Source organism: Neoarthrinium moseri (genome assembly GCF_022829205.1).
Source record: "Neoarthrinium moseri strain CBS 164.80 chromosome Unknown scaffold78_Wmoseri_CBS_16480, whole genome shotgun sequence".
In the NCBI taxonomy this organism is placed as follows: domain Eukaryota; kingdom Fungi; phylum Ascomycota; class Sordariomycetes; order Amphisphaeriales; family Apiosporaceae; genus Neoarthrinium; species Neoarthrinium moseri.
This window is the reverse complement of record NW_026055192.1, coordinates 76404-97279: the sequence shown is the minus strand read 5'-3', so window position 1 is coordinate 97279 and position 20876 is coordinate 76404. Positions and strand designations below refer to the sequence as shown.

The following is a 20876-nucleotide window of genomic DNA, read 5'->3' as shown; positions in this document are numbered from 1 at the left end:
GGCAGGCTCAGCTCGTTACCTAAGTTAGAGTATTTAAGCTCTAGGGGGTGGGGCGATTAACAATGCTTGGATGCGAGTCTGGCCGCCTGGGACCGAAGAGCGCCCAGAATCACCCCCTGTCGCCGCCGCCATGGCATTCATGCAAAGCTTGTATTCGGATATCAATTTCAACCTGGGAGGGATTTTCAGCAGGGATGCTCAAAGAGACGCCGGCACACAACCCAGATGCGTCTGATATAGAGAGCGCTCATTAAACTCTAAATATTCACCGTTCCACCGCCGCGGGTTCAACAACACGATGCGCATTGAAGCTTACAAATCTGGGCGGTACTCTTTCTAATGCTGTATTACAATTGATGTATATAAGTAGTTGGCAGAAAGGCCTCATGTGTCTGAGACGCCCAGTCAAATGAGCATCCCACCTTGTGTCATAGCCGTAAATCCTCCACTGCCTCATCATGCGCTTGTTACTCGCAACTCTTTTTACGGCTGTTCTCGCCTACGATCCCACGCTCGGATTCAACAGAGCCTTGGTGGTGGAGAACAGGACGATAGATGACATCTACAAGGCTGCTTTGGCCGAAGGTGGCGTCGTGAACGTCTGGCATGGTGGCGATGAGCCCGGCCAACAAGCTGAGCTGAAGCAGGCGTTCGAAGCAAGGTTCCCGAACATGACACTAAATGTCACTGTGGATCTCTCAAAGTACCACGACGGAAACATTGATCGTCAACTTGCCACGGACAGCCTGTACATCGATAGCGCCATACTGCAAACGCTGCATGACTTTACCAGGTGGGACTTGGAAGGAGCGCTTCTGGGTTATCAACCGCTCGACTTCTACAAGATCCACCCTGCCTTTCGTCACATCCACGCCTCATGGTACGGCGTGCGCCTTTTCGGATGGTCGAACGTGTGGAACTCAGACCGCCTTGCCGATGGTCCGAAGGAATTCACCGACTATCTAAAGCCTGAGTTCAAGGACAAGCTGGTTCTCACATACCCCAACGATGATGATGCGGTTCTCTTTGCATTCGATCTGATGTAAGTCTCTTATGCTACATGTACAGACACACCTCGGCTGATGGGCGTAAAGAATGCAACAATACGGATACGAGTGGTTCGAAGCTTTGTTGGCGCAAAACCCACACTGGGTTCGTGGCACAGCCACGCCTGTGACTCTGCTCCTTCAAGAGAACACGTCCTTCGTCGCGTCGTTCACGACATCTGTCGGCCTAGCCCCGTCATCGCCACTCAATGTTAGCATCCCGAGCGAAGGAAACTTTGTGTCTTGGCCACAGACGGCAGGAATCTTCCGAGACGCCCCCCATCCTGAAGGCGCAAAACTTCTGCATAACTTCATGCTGAGTGACGAGTTCCAAGGCGCACCAGGCTCCTGGAGTGTTCGCAAGGATATGCCTGCTCCTGCAGGCTATGATGCAATTATGGATGTTCAGTCAACCAACCCCGTCGAGTTCTCGCGTTTCATGGGCAACCGAGAGCGGGTTGAGAGACTCAGATTCTTCTTCGAGAGCAAGATAGGGTCAGCACAGGGACTCAGCCCTCTGATTGACAACCTCTAAATTGCTCTCGAGTTGTATTATTTCTAGATCTCGTGTATCAGATACATATTGCCCCATATCTGCATATTCCCTTCTGCTGTGAGTTCCGGACTAGTCCAATCTTTTCCCTGGTCCATGCTAGTTAGAAGACTCCAGTAAGCGTCATAAGCCATCTAGGATTTATTTCAAAGGTACCAATGTGAAATGAAGTCTGTGAGCTACATTCCTACGCTGGTTTAAGGCTAGGTTTACGAAGAGCGGGTTGTCGTACACGATCTTGCCTGGAGTAAAGATCTACTAGGTTTCAAGACTCGTTGAGACGCGTGGGCTCTCCTGGGTCCACTTGCTCCTGCAAGAATGTTGTCGTTCAATACATGTCTGAAGACCTATGCATCTCGCTTGCGGGACAGTCCTTGGCAACTGCGGAGATGTATCCTTTTGGGTACCGCCAGAGCCTAGCCGACTGACTAAGTCAGCTAATCCGCTGATGACGGTACCAATCTATCCTAAGTGGAGAGATGGCGAGCGAATTCTCAGAATCGCTTGCCGTGGCTTGCAGAGATAGTTTTGTCCGGTTTCGCCTCAAGCGGGCTTAGTCGCAGTTATGTTATACATGGGGAGGACATCCTCATCCGATACACGAGCCAGTTGTCTCTCGCTGCTACTATGTGTAACTCTGGACGAGCCGCTCTTGTGGACCGACGTAAGCTGTGACCAAATCGATGGTATTGATGCCCAAGATGGTGTTATATGTTTCAGGCGGATGAATAGCTGCCAGCAAACCGGTAGACAAGCACAGACAATCCCTGTGCAACAATGAACTTCGGTCCAGATCTCGGCCTTGTCGAAGGCAACGGCGTGGCTTCCCGGGGAATAGCCAACTATGGCTTTGACGAGGCCGGAAGCGATAACACTACGTCGCCATCAGATGTTAGTTTATCTCAATGTTGACGGCGTGTGATGTCAATAAAGCAGTAGTGGCTTACAATACACCCAGTAAGAAAACAGCTGTCGTGGCAATTTTCCTACTAGTACTCAATTGAAGTCGTAATACCATTCTTATTGGCATTGCTATGATGTAGATGTCGATGGCAGCCTCAAGTATGCCAGTCACGAACCAGAATACGTTGAAGTTAAAGCAATACTCTGGATGCCAGTATGGGATCCAATTGTATTCGACGGGGACGCATTGTAGAATGGCCGCCAGAGTGAGCCCTAGCCAGTAGACACTGACTAGCACGCCTGCGGCGATAATCTGACTTCGGAAGGAGGGGTCCACCGAGAATAGGCGATGGTACATGAGGACTATCGACAATTTCGTCGAGGAAGTAATCGTAAAGTATAGGACAGTCGCAGCATAGATGGCTTTGTTGTATAGAACGTCACTGGGTGTGTAGTTCTCGTCCGCAGCAGGGTCATCCTGCGTGTCGTCCGCGCCCGGGGCGCTGCTGGTTGCTGGATCTCTGTCAGCACAAGCTAATCCGATTGCTCTGAAGCGTTTCTTGAGATGCTGTTGGAACGTCATACGAACCCCATATGATCAAAGCGTCTGTCAGTAGGGTTGCCAAAAGCGCCAGCAGGATCAGGCCGTCATCCCAGCTGAGACCAGTCTTGGTATAACGGCGAGACCAGAATCGTAGCGCGACGGAGATTATGGCGAGCGCCGCTATCAGAACTCCAACTATGATTGAGGGGTCCATCCCGTGGTGCTGACAACAACAATTCTGCGATATTCATGGAATGGAGACTGACTTCCAATGAGATGGTGCGGAGCGGCGCCAACTCACCAAATTCACTTGCGTAGAATGAGGTCTCCGCAGAGAGAAAATGCCTTTGGGGGGAGGCAAAGATGATATACATCCATCCTCGTAATTCGGACGCCTGGAAACAGTATATCGAAAGTTTTGTCCTATTTAAAGCCTAGAGTGGGCCGAAAGGTGCGGTCAGCCTTACGTATCATAGTGCGTGCTCGATGCCACGCAATACAGTACCATACCAGTGGCACGGTAGCACACGTTTCCTTGGCGTAATCGATTGTGAGACTGGGAACCAAGATGATTGGCTTACCGCTAATGTATTATTAGCAGCCCTCACGGCATTGTAATATATTCCCCGCACCCACATGGCTTACTTGCATATAGAGATCTTTTCGATTAAAATAAGCGCCTGCGAAGGACTTGTGTTTTTGCTGTGCCGCGCGGAAAGGACCATCGGACATGCGGACCGATCCACACCACCTAAGCAATCTGGCGTCGATGAATCTTCAGACCACCCACATGGCTATCTAACTTATACAGCCCGCGGCATATCAGACGCGACTCGGCCAGCCAGATGGAGACAAGGCATCTGGGATGTACATGCCCTGGGGTATAAGTCACATTTTATTATCTTTTCATAGCCAGAGGTTTCAGCTTACATGCGAGCAGCATGTGCCGGCTTTGGATAGATGGTTTCTGCTGCGTACTAATGTCTTAGTGAACTATGAATAGTCTTAGCCACCAGCACCGCTCATAGTCGGGGAGTTCCATTCCGCTCCTCTTGAAGCCTGATCCTCTGTAAACTGCCTTTCCGGTTCCTGGCTGGTCGTAAGGTTACCCTAGACCATTATGTGGTGAACCCTCTACATACGAATGCTCGGCTTGTCAGGTCAGTTCTGGAAAGAACTTCTACTGAGTCTGTGTGCCGCGTGCAGTACGGAATTGGAGCAAGTGACGAGCTAGCTAAGATTGGATGGTGGGGACGGTTGCTTCAGTGAGCTCCACTCCCTGGAGATACACTAGAATTCCATAGGTGTTCCCTTATCACTGTGGCTGCACGGCTAACTCCCGTATAGCGTGCCGCTGTACGATGATGCTGTAATCCTCTCCCTAGGTGACCATGCAGGTTGCAATGATGCAACTAATTATGGTGTGAGAACCCAATGCTACGCTTGCCAATGGCCTGCTCTCAACGTTGAATTGGTGCTAGGGCTTTCTTGCGTTCGGGTCATTCCCTGCCTGCTGGCTATTCGGAGTTAACTTGGCACCACTGGCGGCATTCGATCCGCCAGAGAGGTTCCAGCAACCCGCCAATTGAGAGTCGCAGCCTGTAGAGTCCTGTTCCAGCTCAATAGAGTACTGTAACCTGATATTGATCACCGATTCCATAACCTATCGCGTGTCAACCTCAACTTGCTATTGACATAGTAGAAGACTGACACAAAGATCGCTCTCAGGATCAGTGGCGCAGCAAGCCTTCCCCGCAATTCGGGCCTCCAAGAGTATTAGGCAACCAAAATTGAGCCATACATATTGCTACACAATTTCATTTCATCCTTTCCACTCGGGCTTGACCGCTCGTGTTCTGCTATAGTACTGTCTGTGATCACGTCCCAGCGCTGCATATATACACAGACAGGATACGATGGGAGACCACATTGCAGTCGCGGAAGCTGCGCGGCCGAGAGGGCAGGGTTACATGGCCCAGACCGTACGAAGCCCTGCCCCTAAGTTTCCAGCAGGCCTGGCAAGCCTGATGTCCCCCGAGCTGCCAGCGAAGCAGCATGCATCGTTAGACACGGAGCTGTCCCGAGGGGACGCCACTACCAAGGCATTCTTTGACCACTCACGTGGGATCCGCGTCAACACGGATGCCGTGGTATCGGCTGCTCTCACAGCGCAGTACCCGTCCCTGGAACTGGTCGTTGCGCCCGCCCAAAACTGCAACCTCATCGCGTACGCGAGGGCGGGTTATGCTAGCTACGATGCTGTGGAGGACGGATCTGGCAGCCTGCCGGGCTCGCTGCAATGGGACCTGTACATTCCACCGACCAGGCGTCTTGACGGCGCACTTGGTGGCCTGGGTGAGAGAACATTGTTCGGAAAGTATATCTACAAGTGGAAGGGGTCCGACTTCATCGTCTATTACATTGAGGGCCGTGATGGTGAAATGAGTTATCCCGCCGTCGACAACTATTACATCATGACCACGGCCAAGGCGAAGGCCCAGCAGCTGATCCTCGAAGCTGGACGCTGGAGCGCAGATCTGCACGAGGAGATCTGGGTGTTCGATGGGGGCTACTGGCAGAAATCCCGGGAGCTGTACGACTCGATCAGGAACGCAAGTTGGGAGTCCGTTATCCTCAATCCGGAAATGAAGAGAAGTATTATCGACGATCACCTGAGCTTCTTCAAAGGTCGTGAAACCTACAAGAACCTCCAAGTCCCATGGAAACGGGGCATTATCTACTACGGCCCGCCAGGTAACGGGAAGACTATCAGTATCAAGGCGATGATGCATACTCTGTACGCCCAGTCGCCGGTTCCAATTCCCACGTTATATGTACGAAGTCTGTTCTCTGTGAGTGCCCGTGTTGTGGAAAGTTTATGAAGCTTTGTTTCGCTGATGCGGTGGTTAGTACGGAGGACCTGAGGCTTCGATCAAGCAAGTATTCGGCAAGGCGCGCGAGTTTGCTCCTTGCTATCTGGTGTTTGAGGACCTTGATACCATTGTCAGCGACAACGTGCGCAGTTACTTCCTAAACGAGGTCGACGGTCTCAAGAACAATGATGGCATCTTCATGGTCGGCAGCACCAATCATCTCGACCGTTTGGACCCAGGTATCTCGGTAAGACATTCCTAGACCCAGTTTGATGGCCACTAAAAGTTTCTGAATCTAAATGACGCACAGAAACGCCCCTCTCGTTTTGATAGGAAGTATTACTTCCCGGACCCCACCCTCGAAGAACGCGTTGCGTACTGCCAGTTCTGGCAGAAGAAACTGGCCGGCAACGAGGAAATCGAATTCCCAAACAAGTTGTGCAAGGCGATTGCAGGAATTACAGATGATTTCAGTTTCGCCTATATGCAAGAGGCATTCGTGGCTGCGTTGTTGGCCATTGCGCGCAGGTCAGACACCCGCGGATCTAGCATCGTAGGCTTCATGGAGGATTTAGGAGACGATTGGGTTGGCGTGGGTGGCGGCGATCAAGATCTTAGCAGATTGCCGCTTTGGGTGGAGATCAAGAAGCAGGTCCAGATTCTCAGAGAAGGTATGGAGGAGAAGAGTGAGGCCATCACCAGCTTGTAGTGGGCGGCATCTTTCACATGCATTAACCCCCACTGCACCCTATGTACAACGAACATGTAAACACTTCAACAACAACGTCTTCTTGGCATCTTGAGAGCAAGAGGAACTGCACGTTAGGGAGGCGAAGCTAGGCCTGTTGGACTTGGTTACGCAGTCTGCTGCTCTGAATACAAAACTCCAACTTAAGCTGCATCTACAGAGTACTTTGTGCCACCCTGGCGTCTGATCTCGTCCATAATCTCCATGACTCGAATAGTCTCAGACCAGGGCATAACTGGGCTCTCCTCCCTTCCAGCTGCAAGATCCAATGCCGTGTTATCAGCCTCATAGATGAAGCCCTGCTGCGGTCGGTCAAAGTCATACTTCTTGCCCTGTGGTTTTTCATCGCCGGTCCACTTCGGGTACACTGTAAATGAACGTGGATGAGAAGGGGCACTTCCTTCGACCTCCACGAAGCCATTGGTGCCATCGATGGTGGCAACGATCTGAGATGCGCCGTTCTTGCGCTCGGTGGTCGACGAGACAATACCTTGACGCCCACTGCTGGGATAGTGCAAAACGACACTGGTCGTGACTTCGATGCCATCGACAAATGATTGAGCAGCCATGATCTTGGGCATTTCTCTCTGAGCTGGTGCTTTAGGCTCCAGCGTCAAGATGGCCCACGTCAAGGCGTAGATTCCAATATCTAGCAGCGAGCCCGCCCCAAGGTCGATGTCCTTGTACCGAGACGTCGAGGGCAGACCTGCCATGTCAAGGTACATCTGGAAGTCCGACGCCGTCCTGAATACCTCGCCGATGACATTGTCCTCATACAGCAGCCTTCTCAACTCGGTCACCATGGGCCGATGCCGGAGCCACATGGCCTCGGCGATATAGACACCCTTCTGCTTAGCAGCATCGAAGACCTCTCGCGCCTCCCGGGCGTTGATCGTGAAGGCTTTCTCGCAGAGGATGTTCTTGCCAGCCGCAATGGCAGCAAGGCAATCTCGCTTGTGGAAGCCATGGGGGCTGCCGATGTAGACACAGTCCACATTTGGGTCGCTGTAAACCTCAGCGTAGCTGCCGTAGAGGGCCGGGTCATGCGCTGAGGCGGCGTCCTTGAGGTACTTGGCGGCAAAGCCTTTGCTCTTGTCCAGCGATGAAGACCCAATGGCCTGGATGACATGCCTTGCCTTTGCGTCAGACCGCGGGGCTACCAGGTCGGCCACGAACCATGAGGAGATGAGGCCCGTGGCTGCGGGAGGGGTCGTGTGAGTACGCAGGTTCGACAGACGACAGAGGCTGGGACTCACTGATAATGCCCCAGCGGCAGGTTGGAATAGGAACCTCGGCCATTCTATCAGGTTACACAATTATGTAGCACGGGGATTGGAGTATCTATTGACCTAACTTACCAGGCCTGCACTCGATGATGGGGGGGGGCAGACTCCCGTGGGGTAGGGAGCGGGGGAGGGGAAGAAGTGACAATTTTTGGGACACTGACGTCAAACCACAATTGTTAGCCCTGGCCGCAAATGCACCAAGCCCCAGTCCCCTCTTGACGGCTATATTGAGCTGGCCATCCGCTGCTTGACTACCTATATGTTTCCATGCCGACGTCGAGCTACTGTTGACCCCCGTGGGTGAACAATTACCTAGGTACCTGGGCAACCTAGGTAGGCCGTCGCACCCGATGCAAAGTCTTCCACAGAATAGTAAGTGCATTTAGCAATTCAAGATCTTGGATCCGCCATGGCTTTTCCTCTGAAAGATGCCCTCCGGATCGTGTTGCACTGCGGCTTGCTTGCTGGCCGCGGGATCCAGTAGGGAGCCAAGTGGGTTTTGCGCTCGGTCGGCATAGTTGATATACGTCCAGTCGATGCGTCCATCCACCGATTTGGCGTACTCGTCGACCTCATTCAGGTACTCTCGAGCCACCTCGAAACCAAAGTCCCGAATCTCCTCTTCACTGATGTTGATGGAAAGGAGCATGGAGATGACGTTGCGTCCTCTCAGGTGCTGATCGAGTCCCATTACATTCCCCCTCTTTCATCGCCCAACGTGCCGTAGAAGCTTGGTATTACTGGAACAAACACAGCGAACTGAATTATTTTGCGGTGGAATGGTCACAATCCTTCGCCTTCTTTGACCCAGACGAGAAGATTGGTTAAATCTCTAATGTCATGGCAGTGCATAAGGTTTACAGAAGGTCTGGTGAGACACCGAACAGTGTCCGCTATATACTCCCCATCTTGTCCTTCTTCCTTGAGAGGGGACAATATTCAGTCTTTTATGAATTGAACCATATATTGGACTTCTGATTATACGTGACCTCACAATCCCTCTAACATCTAAACACGAACATAGTGACTCGTATAGAAGAGTGAAACTGTTTGACACAGTAAACGATCAATAGCGAACCTGGCTCAACCTGTACCGACTCCCTGGATCTGAGTGAGAGAACTGCGTTAATTGTTAGCTGAAGAGATTGCGCTTGTGCGGTTATGTTCAATACGTAAGTTTAAGTCCTGTAGATCAAAGATTGAAACGCGGAGCCTTGCTACTGGTAAAAAACAGCTGTAGTGATGGAATGACAGATTAGCACCTTCCCATTCATATTTAAACTTCCATCACTATTCAACATTCACGTTTCTTCTCCGAAGGAAGTGTACATTTCATAAGAAGCCGGAACTACGTACGTATTCGTACACAATGTCTGTTTACACTCATCCAGGTGGCCAGATAAGCCTGCTAGCTTCACCTCCTCTATTTATTCAATCAAGCCCACGAAACATTGTAATAGGTGGTCTATTCCACGCACTACCCCTGCTTTCTAACGTATCAATAAGCTTGAGTAGTCGAAACACTGGGTTTGATCATGAATAGTATTATTATCAGCCATGGCTCTCCTAAGGTTAATCGGAATATTGCAACTACCCAGGACTAGTTCTACTTTGAAGAAGACTCAAAGACTGTCTTCATCTGAGCTGGGCCGTACCCTGCATTTAAAGAGAGCTGCAGAGTGATGCGCGCTTTCTGGGGGCTCAGAAAGCCACCGCCGTAGCCGACTGAATCGTTGGGCTCCACATAGCCATCCATTGTGCGTCGAGAAAAAACGACGGCAGTCTCGTTTTGCTCAACAAGCTGCTGGATCACATCCCTGCCTGGGTCGGTCCAGCCACCGGCACCCATGCCCGCAAGCACCAAACCCTTAGCTCCACTTGCGACGGCGGCTGTAGCAAGAGCTGGGTTCAACCCCTGATAGCCGTATAGGACATCCACTTGAGGCAGCACAGTTGTATTGGCGACATCAAAGTAAGGTTTTCCTAGCGGCGTGCTGGGGGTTGAATAGAAGATGGGCTCAATATTAATAAAGAAGCCCAGGAATCCTTGCTCGTAAGCCTTGAAGGTGTCTAGAGAGTTTGCATTCGTCTTGGTGGTGAAGTAAGCACTCGCTATCCTGTCGTTCAACACGACCATGGTTCCACGGCCACGAGCCCCTGGGCTCGCTGCCAGAGTCACAGCTTCAAGAAGATTGATGGGCCCATCGGCGCTGATAGCTGTAGCGGGCCGCATCGCTCCGACAACCACCACCGGTTTCTCAGATCGGGTTGTCAAATCAAGGAAGAAAGCGGACTCCTCAAGCGTATCTGTTCCGTGGGTAACGACAACGCCTTGGCAATAGGGGCTGGCTAGCTCTTCCTGGATCTGATGTGTCAGATTCAGCAGAATGGCAGGCGTGATGTTGCCGGAATCCACATTGGCAATCTGCACTCCCTTGACGTTGGAGACATTTAGGATCTCGGGCACAGCGTCAATCAGGACTTGGACTCCCAGGGCACCTGCTTGGTAGCCGGTCGTTTGGTCCTTGCTACTGGCACTTCCTGCAATAGTCCCCCCGGTCGCAAAGATAGTAACGTTGGGTAAACTGGCATTGTAGGAGGTAGGGTCTCTGACCAGAAGACTTGTAGCAGGACGAATTACGGGTGATGCTGAGGCGAGGGTAGCCGGCAAGGCAAGCAAGGTTAGGATATTAAGGGCTACCATGATGCCGCTTAGATGAACAAGCACTTGTATTAGTGATTCTGCCACGGGAGGATGGCTACTCGCTTAGCATTTCTCTTAATCGTGGCACCGAAAACTTTTATATCAACTCTTGCCAAACGCAAATATCAAGCTTACAAACGGCAATTATGTGAGGCCATTGAAAAGTGGTTAGTGTGACAAGTGAATCGGATAAGACTAAACGAAATAGACACTAGGCGTGAAGTGAACAGGGATCACCAGCGCCGCATCCGACGTTATCGGCCGTTGGGACTATGACGTCCAGCGTTGGGGTTTAGTGTGCCGCTGCTCCAAAATCCCCGGAGATATTCCTTGACCAAAAGGCAATGGCGCATGTTAGGAAGCGTGCTAGAAGAACTCTAAAAACAACTCTTGGTCCTATACGAGTCGTCTTATCTGGCAATATAGTCCTCTTGAAACTCACCTTGCGCTTGCGAATTTCGGACTTCGGATCAGGCGCCCACATCATCGGCTTCGTTCCGACACTGGTCCAGGCTAGATAGGCTGCTAATCTTTGGAGAGTCAGTTTCGCCAAGCCAGTTATCTTCAAGTACCCCGCTCACGCTATCTATTCCGAGCCGGTCTGATATGGATACATTGCTGTACTATGTGCAGTCAGGTTTCTTTCAGAGTTATGCCCAGCCCGTTCGCGAGTCGTTGCTGAAAGACCACACTCGGGGGACGACACGCACATTCTCGTAACATGAGTATGCAAATGCCCTTAGAACAGACAAGAGTTTCGTCCGGGAGCAGTGAAATGATTCCCAGAACCATTGTGAGCGATTCCTTTCATGTCACCCTCTCCTAAGTGGATCATTGCGAATTGCAACCAAGTTGGACGAGCGTTGAATTGCACCTCAGCATTAGCGACTGTATGAACACCTCACACCTCAAATGCGTCGATATCGCGAAGCTTCCGTACCATTGAAGCGAACATACCCGCTAAATTAGGTTCTCTGTTGGAATACTCATGCGATGTTGAGGTAATGGTTCAGCAATGTTGTTAGATTTGAAACTTGAGATAGACCTTAGGCTCAGACTATTGAACGGACGTCGACACGTATCTTCAGGATATATTTTGTTCTGTTTGTTTTGTTTATGCCAAGTTGCCTCGCACACTGACTAAGACTGCACGTAGTTAGCTATCACAATCCGCACGTTCATGTAGGTACACTGTGGGACAACCTCCAGTGCCAGCGTTGAGACAACCAGAGAAAATGGATTGCGATGAATTTAATTCTTGAATTGTGTAGATATTTCAATGGGACTTAGAGGCTATTTGTTGGGATAATGCACGCCTGCCTGGCAATGTAATCCTTTGCTCACCCGGAATCCGCCTTGCCATCGAATGCCGGTCGCCCAACCTGGCCGGATGAATCATCGTTGGCTCCTGCACCATGCACCAAAAATAGATATGCGGTGTGGGATCCACTGGCATTCGGTCTCCCAACTGCACCTACACAGTACCTGTCTATGAACTTGCACGCCAGCCATCCATGCCGATGCTGTACCGACCTCTCTCAAGTTCCTCAAACTTTACAGAGATACGCCTTCTCACGGTACTACCGGCAGAGGACATCACTGACCCTGTTCGTTGTCATTTGACCGTCACAGATCGGAGTGGTTGCTCAGCCTACGAAGCCCTGTCCTACTGCTGGGGCGATACTTCATCGAAATGCGACATTGAGATCAATGGACAACCTGTTGATGTGACGCAGAATCTTCTCTGTGCTTTGCAGCATCTGCGAACCTCAGACTCGTCCAGGATATTGTGGGTCGACGCTATATGCATCAACCAAGATGATGATGTCGAAAAGTCCAGACAGGTTCTGCTGATGCGAGATATCTTCAAGAGCGCGAGCCAGGTTATCGTATGGCTCGGTCCCACCGCTACGGATAGCAGCCTGGGATTTGAGGCCCTGAAAAGGTGCCTCGCTTGGTATCCTGAGCTAGAAAGAAGTTTTTCATCGGACGCGTTGGGCACCATAAGATTTGGACTTCTAGAAAGATTTTTGCGGCGCTTGGGTGTGTCGCCAGTTTTGCAACCGGATGTCAAGAAGCAGTATGCCTCGTGCTACCAACTCCACCAACCAGAGCTGGCTGCTATACGTGGGCTGCTGGAACGGGAATACTGGACGAGGCTCTGGGTCGTCCAAGAAGTGTGTGTCGCCTCCCAAATTGTCGTCGTCTGTGGTCACCTGACCATGATAGGCGATGAGTTCACCAACGCTTGCAAAGTTGCCCTAGGACCTGGTGGCCTATTGCAGGAGCTTGGTGCCCCTCTTTGGCTTTCTTGTGTAGTTGGCCTGGCAAAACTACGAGGCCTCTTTCGAGATGAAGCATCTGCCGCGAACTCTACTCAGGCTCCAAGCACAGAATCGATAGCCGAAATTGGGAACGACCATGCAGCCAACAGTGATGCTAGCCTTCAACGTATCTTGGACATTGGCTCCAGTTTCAGCTGCACCGATCCTCACGACAAGGTATATGGACTACTCGGATTGGCAACTGCCCCATCCATCATACCGGACTACAACCTGCCTTTGGCAACCTGTTACCAAAACATCACAACGAGCTTGATTACAAATATGGAAAATCTCGATGTATTTACCAGGTTTGATGCGCACTATAACCTACGAACTACAGCCGAACTCCCCTCCTGGGTTGTTGATCTCAACCTCGATCTCAGCAGTTGGGAACACCATTCGTGGGGCCCGGCCAGCCCATTCAAGTATCATTTGGCGTTGGCGTCGTTGGCCTCAATTATTTTAGATAAAATGAAGGTGACGGAAAGAGAGCCCGAGTTCAATGCATCTGGGTCCTCTACTACCGTCTTGCCCAAGGTCATCGAAGATTCCATCCTGGTTCTGGAGGGCCACACGAACGATCATATAGCTGTTCTTGGTTCCCAGCTGGATGGACGGCTTGATGGCGATAATGAGGAATCATGGCGGTTTTTTTCTGAAGAAAACCGGGCGCATTCATTATATAATCGCTGTCGCCTCTTCATTCAGCAATGTCTGCGCACCAGTTGCTGGGTCGACGTTCTCATGCAATGGGAGGATATTGCGATGAAGGATCCAATGATGTCTAGACAACAGAACACGGAAGCATTCTGCCGTCTTCTCCAAATGGCTCACCCCTCAGCAGACCTGACAATTCAGGTTGGTTTGTATGAGGAGGCGTGGGGATCTTTGATTAGTTGGCTGCGCATCCTTCGTCCATTGAAACTATTCGGAGCTGGTCGTGGACTGAATCCCTACCACCTGGTTGCTGGGTTGATATCGTATTTCTCAACAACACGCTCAGAGTCGAAGACGCACCTAGTCTTGTTTGTTGATCGAGTTTTGAGAGGCTTCAAAGTTGCCCGGACTGCGAAGGGGAGGCTGGCATTGGTATCGGTGCGAACACAACACGATGACAAGGTCATCTTGCTCAGCGGTGGCAAGACTCCTTTTATTGCAAGGGCCAAAAATGGTAGATGGGAGTTCATCGGGCCTTGTTATGTCGACGGCATCATGCTTGGCGAAGACTGGAGACAAGATCATCAGCAAAATTTTGAGTTCCTCTAGAGCAAGAAGGCGAAAACACGAAGAGCAGGATTTCCTGCTTACGACTGCTGGCACAGGTGACGTCGCGTATTATTTATACCTAGCTATTGCAGTATGATGTATCGCTGGTTTTGGAAAGTACAGTCTAGCTGCATGTGTGTCTTGCCTCTTACTATTAATTCGGGGCGTATGAGTGAAGTAGAGGCTATAGGTAGTCTGTCCCCTGGGAGACTGACAGTAATGCCACTTGAACAGACCACGTCAGGCCATTGGGTTCCTCGAACATGACATTCCTTTGCAAAATGTTCCTTTGATCTTGAGCGTTGGCTGACGAGCTCACTCCCTCCCTCGCTCCTTGGTTTAAGACGGCAGAATCCCATAGTTGACAAAAAAGGCAATACAAGCTGTCGGCCTACGCCCGACTCTAGAATCAGTAACTCAAGGCATATCTAGAGCGTAGCTCGGAGATGAGAGAAATAAAGGGGGCGGAAAGCATCGCTATTTTGAGACTCGTATTGCAACTCCAAATTTAATCGAGTATCTCTGTGTGTTCAAACAGCCCGAGCGAACATATCGGTCAAGTTGAAGCTGTGGCAAGATACCTCGGATTGATGGCGTCGCATTCCCCCACATTTTCGCAGGGGGATACTTGAAAATGCAGGCCTCGGCCGGGAGCATCTCGTACGAATCGGCCTTGGCCGCATTTTCCAGGATCTGAACCCGGTAAATATTGCACCAGCGGAGATTATCGTGGTTCGATGGCTTATGCGCTATGTAGTATCAATGGCTTACCCCGAATAACCTTTGCATGAGGCATGCTACACATTTGACTGCCGATGCGTAGTATCCCTAACGCATGTGATGAAGGAAGGCATGCATAGTATATATTGAGCACAGTCGTGCGATTGTTTTTTTTTTTTTTTTTTTTTTTTTTTTTTTTTTTTTTTTTTGGTCTTGGAAGAACAACCCTGCTGAGGTCTGGCTCAGGTAATCTTTGCAAATCTGCCAAGATGCTGAAGCTTATGGTCCTCACTGCTCTTGCCGTAGTCGTCGGCAGTCCAGTTGCTGGTGCCCTCATGGCACCTCAAATTTCTGAGCGGCAAAACCCAGCATGCGAAAATACGGCGACATCTCGAGCTTGCTGGGGTGACTTCAGCATCGACACTGATTATTATGATAATACACCAAAGACTGGCCAAATAAGAGAAGTCCGTAAACCTTTCCGGGCGGAATATCACGCGCACTAAACCTCGAAACAGTACTGGCTGAGTACTGAGATGCGTGCCCTTGCACCCGATGGCTATGAAAGAGAAGTGATGGTCTTTAATGGAACGCTCCCGGGCCCTACTATCGAAGCGGACTGGGGCGACGAGCTCATTATTCATGTGACGAATAACATTCCCAACAACGGGTAATTATGTCTCCATTGTTATCGGATGGCACTCAAGCTCATTTTTGCACAGGACTGCAATCCACTGGCATGGAATCCGGCAACTAAATACCAATATTCATGACGGCATGCATACCCATCGATATTTAAACACAAGCTATTGACACATATTAGGGGTCCCAGGGGTGACGCAGTGCCCAATCGCACCTGGGCAGACCATGACGTATCGATTCAGAGCGACGCAGTATGGTACCTCTTGGTATCATTCCCATTTCAGTCTACAGCTCGCAGAAGGTCTTTTTGGACCGATCGTGATACACGGACCGACTACAGCAAACTATGACGTTGACCTCGGCCCGGTGCTCATTGGAGACTGGTCACACGTCAGTGCATTCCAGATTTGGGAAGAGACCCAACGCGTTCTGGCATTGAAGCAGCCTGTTGCAGAGAATGGCCTCATCAACGGCCTCAATCCGTACGACTGTACTAGATCGAGAGATCCGGCTTGCATAGGCACGACTGATCGATTTGAGGTTGCCTTTGAGAAGGGGAAGAAGTACCTCCTGCGCGTCGTTGGTGTGCAAGTGGATGGATATATGAAGTTCACAATTGACGGGCACAGACTGACTGTCATAGCTACCGATTTTGTCCCCATCCAGCCTTATGAAACGGATAGCATTATTCTGGCGAGCGGGCAGCGATACGATGTCATTGTTGAAGCCGACCAAAAAGTCGATTCATACTGGCTGCGAGCTATCTACCAGACAGCTTGCAATAATAATGACAACGAAAGTAAAGACAATATCTTGGGAGTCGTCCGGTATGAAGGCACTGACGTCAATGCCGACCCATCAACGAGGGCGCACCGGACCATTACGAACTCGTGCGGCGATGAACCGTATGAGAACCTCGTTCCATGGGTTTCGCACCAGGTCGGGGCCAGCGATATAGAGGACTATCTCATTCTTAGTTGGTACTACCAATTGGACCTGGTATTTCACTGGACGCTACGCACCAAAACCTTGATCGTTGACTGGGCAAAACCCACGGTAATAGATATTTACAATGGCGTCACCAAGTATCCAACAGAGGGTAATGTTGTGACGATCGATGCAGAGGACCAGTGGGTGTACTGGGTGGTTCAGGACTTGACATTGGTTGACGCTTTTCATCCATTCCACCTCCACGGCCACGACTTTTATGTTTTGGCACAGGGCGAGGGTCCATTCATACCAGGGCTCGTGAAACTGAACAGAAACAACCCACCAAGGAGGGACACCGTGTCGCTTTATGGAAATGGCTATGCGGTTATAGCCTTCAAGACCGACAATCCAGGGTAAGTTGCGCTCGCGAGTTCTTGATCCCTTGTGCCCTCGGTTGACCGAATAACTTACGGTAATGTCCAGGTCGTGGCTGTTTCACTGTCACATTGCATGGCATGCAAGCCAAGGGCTAGCAATGCAGCTGATTGAGAGACCGGGCGACCTATCCACGCTGATGGAAGGCGAGGTGGACGGCTTGAACAAAACCTGCAACGCATGGGTCCCATTCTACAACTCGCCAGCTCAGGCCGACGATGAGCAGGACGACTCCGGTATATGATCTTTCACAGATCTCCTCAAGGCTGTGATCGTGTTATAGGTTAGGGGGTCCACGATCTAATCATTAATGTAATCAAGACATATTTTATGCCGGCTGAGGGCTTGAATCTGTGAGGTCGTAACAAGAGCTTTTGCATTGGCACTAGACGAGCCGGTCTCTTAATGGCCGCTGAGCAAGTCCCGAAGCTGGAAAGCTATGGCTGCCCAGGTGGCTGGTGGGGCTCAGGTGCCACTCCTAAAATCCTGGGGCCGGCCGTGCTACCTAAGTTATCCTACAGTAGCTACCATCACGGTAGCGCTCAGCGCACGGCTTCGCCAGTATTGTCGCTTCAGTCCTCCAACTTGCCAAACACCAGGTAGCATCACACCGCAACGGTTGGCATTGTTAGCACTATCGTATGTGCCGATCAGTCTTCATGGGGCGATGAGCCACTATCATGGCCTTCACTTTCATTGATAACTCCGCGATTGACCGCAGCGCCAGGAGACTCATCCGCAGCCGTGCGGCTGAAGGGAAGAATCTTGGAAAAGGGCGACCGAGAAAGACACCACGGAGATCGGAGACTGCGGCCACAGCTGGGTATCAGATACCGACCAGGGAGAAGGAGCGGCCTCAACCCCATGCCGTGGATCAAGTCGCAAGACTGGAACGCCCGTATTCCGACACCTTCTCCTCGGTTGCTTTCCCTTACGAGCTCACCCCCAGATTGAGGAGTCTCTTACATAAAGGTCGATTCTACTCGAGTATTCAATTCCTACATGCACCGTTGATCTAACTCAAATTTACAGTCTTCTCATTCATTATAGCAAAGCCTTATCCGGTGGGACTGGTGGATGCTATTGCAGTTGACCAGTCTAAGTCACTCTGGGTTCCTTTAGTTTTCACAGACGAGGCCTGTATAGTCAACCTCTGTTCCACTGAACCTCTACCTGACTCGAACAACTAACACATATAGTCTTCCACTGCACTGTTGCAACGCTTGGAATTGTCCACGGCCCTCATATTATAGGCAGTGAAGGTAGTGCAGAGACTGCAAATCACCTTGCTCGTACATTCCGCCTCGTCAACAACAAATTATCTGGACCGCAAGCAACAAGCAACACTACCCTCGCGGCGGTGATCGCGCTGACGCAATATGAGCGCCTCCGTTCTCAGCACCGCCAAGGCCTCATTCACCTCCATGGCCTGCGACGAATCGTGGAGATGCGAGGAGGCATTGGCAAATTGATCCAAGAGAGCCCAGGAATTTCCCAGAAGATATTTAGGTAAAGTGTCTCCGCCTCGGGGGAACCTTAGGCGCAATTATACTGACCCTCTCCAGGGCCGACCTCGAATTCGCTCTTAATCTTGGCACACCGACGATGTTCAGCCATACAGACCTGCCAAGCTACGATGCCATCGAACTGATGGGTAGCCCCCTTGCAGACATGACCCAGGTTGCGTCTACGCACCCACTCTTCGCGCAGCTGGATACAGATGTACTTGTAAGTTTTTGATATAGCTACTCTGGCCATCACTTCACAATTATCCAGCGTGTATCGCAGTGAATGAAGTGAAGCTTGAGACATCACTACTGTGAAGAATCTCCTAGGATTCTGTGTATAAGACTAACTTGTGTATGCTCTTCCGGCTATCATGATTGACATGATACATCTGAGCGACATAGTGAACAACGCTACGGATAGTATTGTCAAGCTGGACGGCTACATCTTGCATGATACCATACTTTTGTTAGGGTATCGCCTGATCAATTCTAGCCCTCTCGGTGGGCAGCAGCCTAAAAGTTCTTTGGGGAACTTAGTCCACCTCGGACTTGTATCTTTCCTTCTGACTTTTCTGGCTGGGCTGAATCGAAAAGTTCCCTCCATACCACTGCTGTCAAAACTCCTGGAGAACGCTGCACTTGGATGGCCTCAGCAGGACGGCGAAGATGGGCACTACATCCTTCTCTGGGCTCTATTCATCGGGCGTACCACGACCTTGAGGGAACGCGATGACATGTGGGTGTTACCCAAGATAACTCAAATCGTGCAGGCTCTTGGTTTGAGCAATCTTGAAGATTTCCTTCGTGCAATGTCACTATTTCCTTGGATCAATGTTCTTCACAACAAACCAGCCACAGTGCTTTGGTCTTTGATATCGGATCGGCTTCAATTACCACCTCTACTTGGTATCTGAAAGGGCACAATCTAACGAAGCTTCTGTACACACCCAGGCACAACATTCTCGAGTTCGGTGGCGATGTCATCCCAAAGGCGTTTCTTAATCAGGTCCCCATCCTTATCCGCGACCTAAATCGGAACAAGCTCCCTTGAGCTAGTGTTAGCGTTAAGACCAATAATGACAGGAGGTCGGAACTCCCTCTTGAATTTCACAGGCATTGAGGAAGCACCCATGCGTTTTTTGTCCCCGCTACTGGCCCATGAAGTAATGTGCGGCTTCCATTCTCTGCGGTTTGTCCCAGTAGAGTCTTGGTGAGGCCTATTGCCATTCTTGGGACGAAGCTAGCGTTTCGAGTTAGACTTGTCTTGTAGAGGCCTGGGCTCACAGGATTCAACACCACCCCAGTCCGTTCAACCGGCATCATACTGGCTAAATGGTGAGCTATAAGAATCTGTAGCAGCTTTGTGAGAGGTTATCCGTTACAGTGGTTGGCTATGGAAAACCGCCACGACGAAAGTTGCAGCCATATCTTGCTGACACGCCCACGTTTGCCTTGTCATCCAATTGTCTTAGCGGCTCATCCTTCACCTTCTCTAGATCCTTCTTCACCCCGTCTAGCCGGCCGGCCCTGCTGGCGACGATGACAAGATGTGGTAGGATAGAAAGCGCTTTGCACTCTCTTTGAGCTTGGGAAGGAGAAGTACCGCCAAGAGAAATGTGCTCAAGACATTAATGGTGGCACTCGCTTCGTGGTCTTCAGCTAGAGTGTATCGGTCGTACGCAGCACCGGCATTCTCGATCAGCGCATCAATGCGATCTAACCGGTCAGTCGCCTGTTTGGCAGAGGCCTTTACGGAGTCGTGTATGTTGAGGTCCGGTGGCCGTACCTCAACGACGCCATGAATGCCCGTGGAAACCTCTATGTCCGCTTTTGCGTTATTTCACGGTTCAGGGTTCCTTGCGGCTAGAATGACTCTTGAAGCGCCGATAGCAGTCAGTTGCCGGGCCGCCTCCAGGCCCAACCTCGTGTTGGCGCCCGTGATGATGTGCGTAGCACCTGAACAGGTTTCTTTGGGTGGAATTATCGGGAGCTCCTGCCACTGCTCTCTGAAGAATTGTGAGAAGGGCATAGCCATAGTGGCTGAAGTGGGATTGCTCCTTCAATCAACTGCACTGGTTTATTGCTTGAAAATAATGGTTCTTGTGGAACGCTCCATGATCGCCATCCCGAAGGCAGACCGGCAGCCTTTATAGACTTGTCATATTCATGGACTCTTAGCCAACCGGGCTCTTTCGAATATTCGGTGGTCACTTAAGTTGGAAGTTGGTGGCTATCGCATCATCGACAGTGGCTACAGGAAGACATCACCAACCTCATGCTGTTCGGATGGGCGTCCGACCAATCAAAAGCAACGTCCCGATCAGGTTAGTTCTTACTGCTGAGGAAGAAGAGTCCAATCAGAAACGCACAGCTATATCCCCACAGCCCTGACCA

General features: G+C 50.7%; 10 protein-coding genes across 10 annotated transcripts; 5 read left to right on the top strand and 5 right to left on the bottom strand.

Annotated features, from left to right (window-relative positions):
• Positions 1-458: 458 nt before the first annotated feature.
• Positions 459-1581, top strand: JN550_012038 (uncharacterized protein; the record flags this gene model as incomplete). Its single annotated transcript, XM_049310471.1, has 2 exons — positions 459-1042; positions 1095-1581. The coding sequence occupies 2 exons, from the start codon at positions 459-461 to the stop codon at positions 1579-1581; spliced, it is 1071 nt and encodes a 356-aa protein (XP_049165997.1).
• Positions 1582-2142: 561 nt separating this feature from the next.
• JN550_012037 (uncharacterized protein) lies at positions 2143-3260 on the bottom strand (the record flags this gene model as incomplete). Its single annotated transcript, XM_049310470.1, has 3 exons — positions 2143-2473; positions 2547-3015; positions 3092-3260. 3 exons carry the CDS (start codon positions 3258-3260, stop codon positions 2143-2145), a joined length of 969 nt encoding a protein of 322 aa, XP_049165996.1.
• A 1702-nt stretch (positions 3261-4962) lies between these two features.
• Positions 4963-6628, top strand: JN550_012036 (uncharacterized protein; the record flags this gene model as incomplete). The annotated part of the gene is made up of 3 exons (XM_049310467.1): positions 4963-5898; positions 5957-6166; positions 6230-6628. 3 exons carry the CDS (start codon positions 4963-4965, stop codon positions 6626-6628), a joined length of 1545 nt encoding a protein of 514 aa, XP_049165995.1.
• Positions 6629-6810: 182 nt separating this feature from the next.
• JN550_012035 (uncharacterized protein) lies at positions 6811-7966 on the bottom strand (the record flags this gene model as incomplete). Its single annotated transcript, XM_049310466.1, has 2 exons — positions 6811-7865; positions 7924-7966. 2 exons carry the CDS (start codon positions 7964-7966, stop codon positions 6811-6813), a joined length of 1098 nt encoding a protein of 365 aa, XP_049165994.1.
• Positions 7967-8335: 369 nt separating this feature from the next.
• On the bottom strand, positions 8336-8644 carry JN550_012034 (uncharacterized protein; the record flags this gene model as incomplete). The annotated part of the gene is made up of 1 exon (XM_049310465.1): positions 8336-8644. One exon carries the CDS (start codon positions 8642-8644, stop codon positions 8336-8338), a length of 309 nt encoding a protein of 102 aa, XP_049165993.1.
• Positions 8645-9559: 915 nt separating this feature from the next.
• JN550_012033 (uncharacterized protein) lies at positions 9560-10657 on the bottom strand (the record flags this gene model as incomplete). The annotated part of the gene is made up of 1 exon (XM_049310464.1): positions 9560-10657. One exon carries the CDS (start codon positions 10655-10657, stop codon positions 9560-9562), a length of 1098 nt encoding a protein of 365 aa, XP_049165992.1.
• Positions 10658-12171: 1514 nt separating this feature from the next.
• On the top strand, positions 12172-14247 carry JN550_012032 (uncharacterized protein; the record flags this gene model as incomplete). The annotated part of the gene is made up of 1 exon (XM_049310463.1): positions 12172-14247. One exon carries the CDS (start codon positions 12172-12174, stop codon positions 14245-14247), a length of 2076 nt encoding a protein of 691 aa, XP_049165991.1.
• Positions 14248-15236: 989 nt separating this feature from the next.
• On the top strand, positions 15237-17218 carry JN550_012031 (uncharacterized protein; the record flags this gene model as incomplete). Its single annotated transcript, XM_049310462.1, has 4 exons — positions 15237-15434; positions 15486-15637; positions 15852-16952; positions 17023-17218. 4 exons carry the CDS (start codon positions 15237-15239, stop codon positions 17216-17218), a joined length of 1647 nt encoding a protein of 548 aa, XP_049165990.1.
• Positions 17219-17654: 436 nt separating this feature from the next.
• JN550_012030 (uncharacterized protein) lies at positions 17655-18765 on the top strand (the record flags this gene model as incomplete). Its single annotated transcript, XM_049310461.1, has 5 exons — positions 17655-17946; positions 18007-18114; positions 18174-18483; positions 18540-18702; positions 18751-18765. 5 exons carry the CDS (start codon positions 17655-17657, stop codon positions 18763-18765), a joined length of 888 nt encoding a protein of 295 aa, XP_049165989.1.
• Positions 18766-19995: 1230 nt separating this feature from the next.
• JN550_012029 (uncharacterized protein) lies at positions 19996-20517 on the bottom strand (the record flags this gene model as incomplete). The annotated part of the gene is made up of 2 exons (XM_049310460.1): positions 19996-20298; positions 20356-20517. The coding sequence occupies 2 exons, from the start codon at positions 20515-20517 to the stop codon at positions 19996-19998; spliced, it is 465 nt and encodes a 154-aa protein (XP_049165988.1).
• Between the last annotated feature and the right edge of the window lie 359 nt (positions 20518-20876).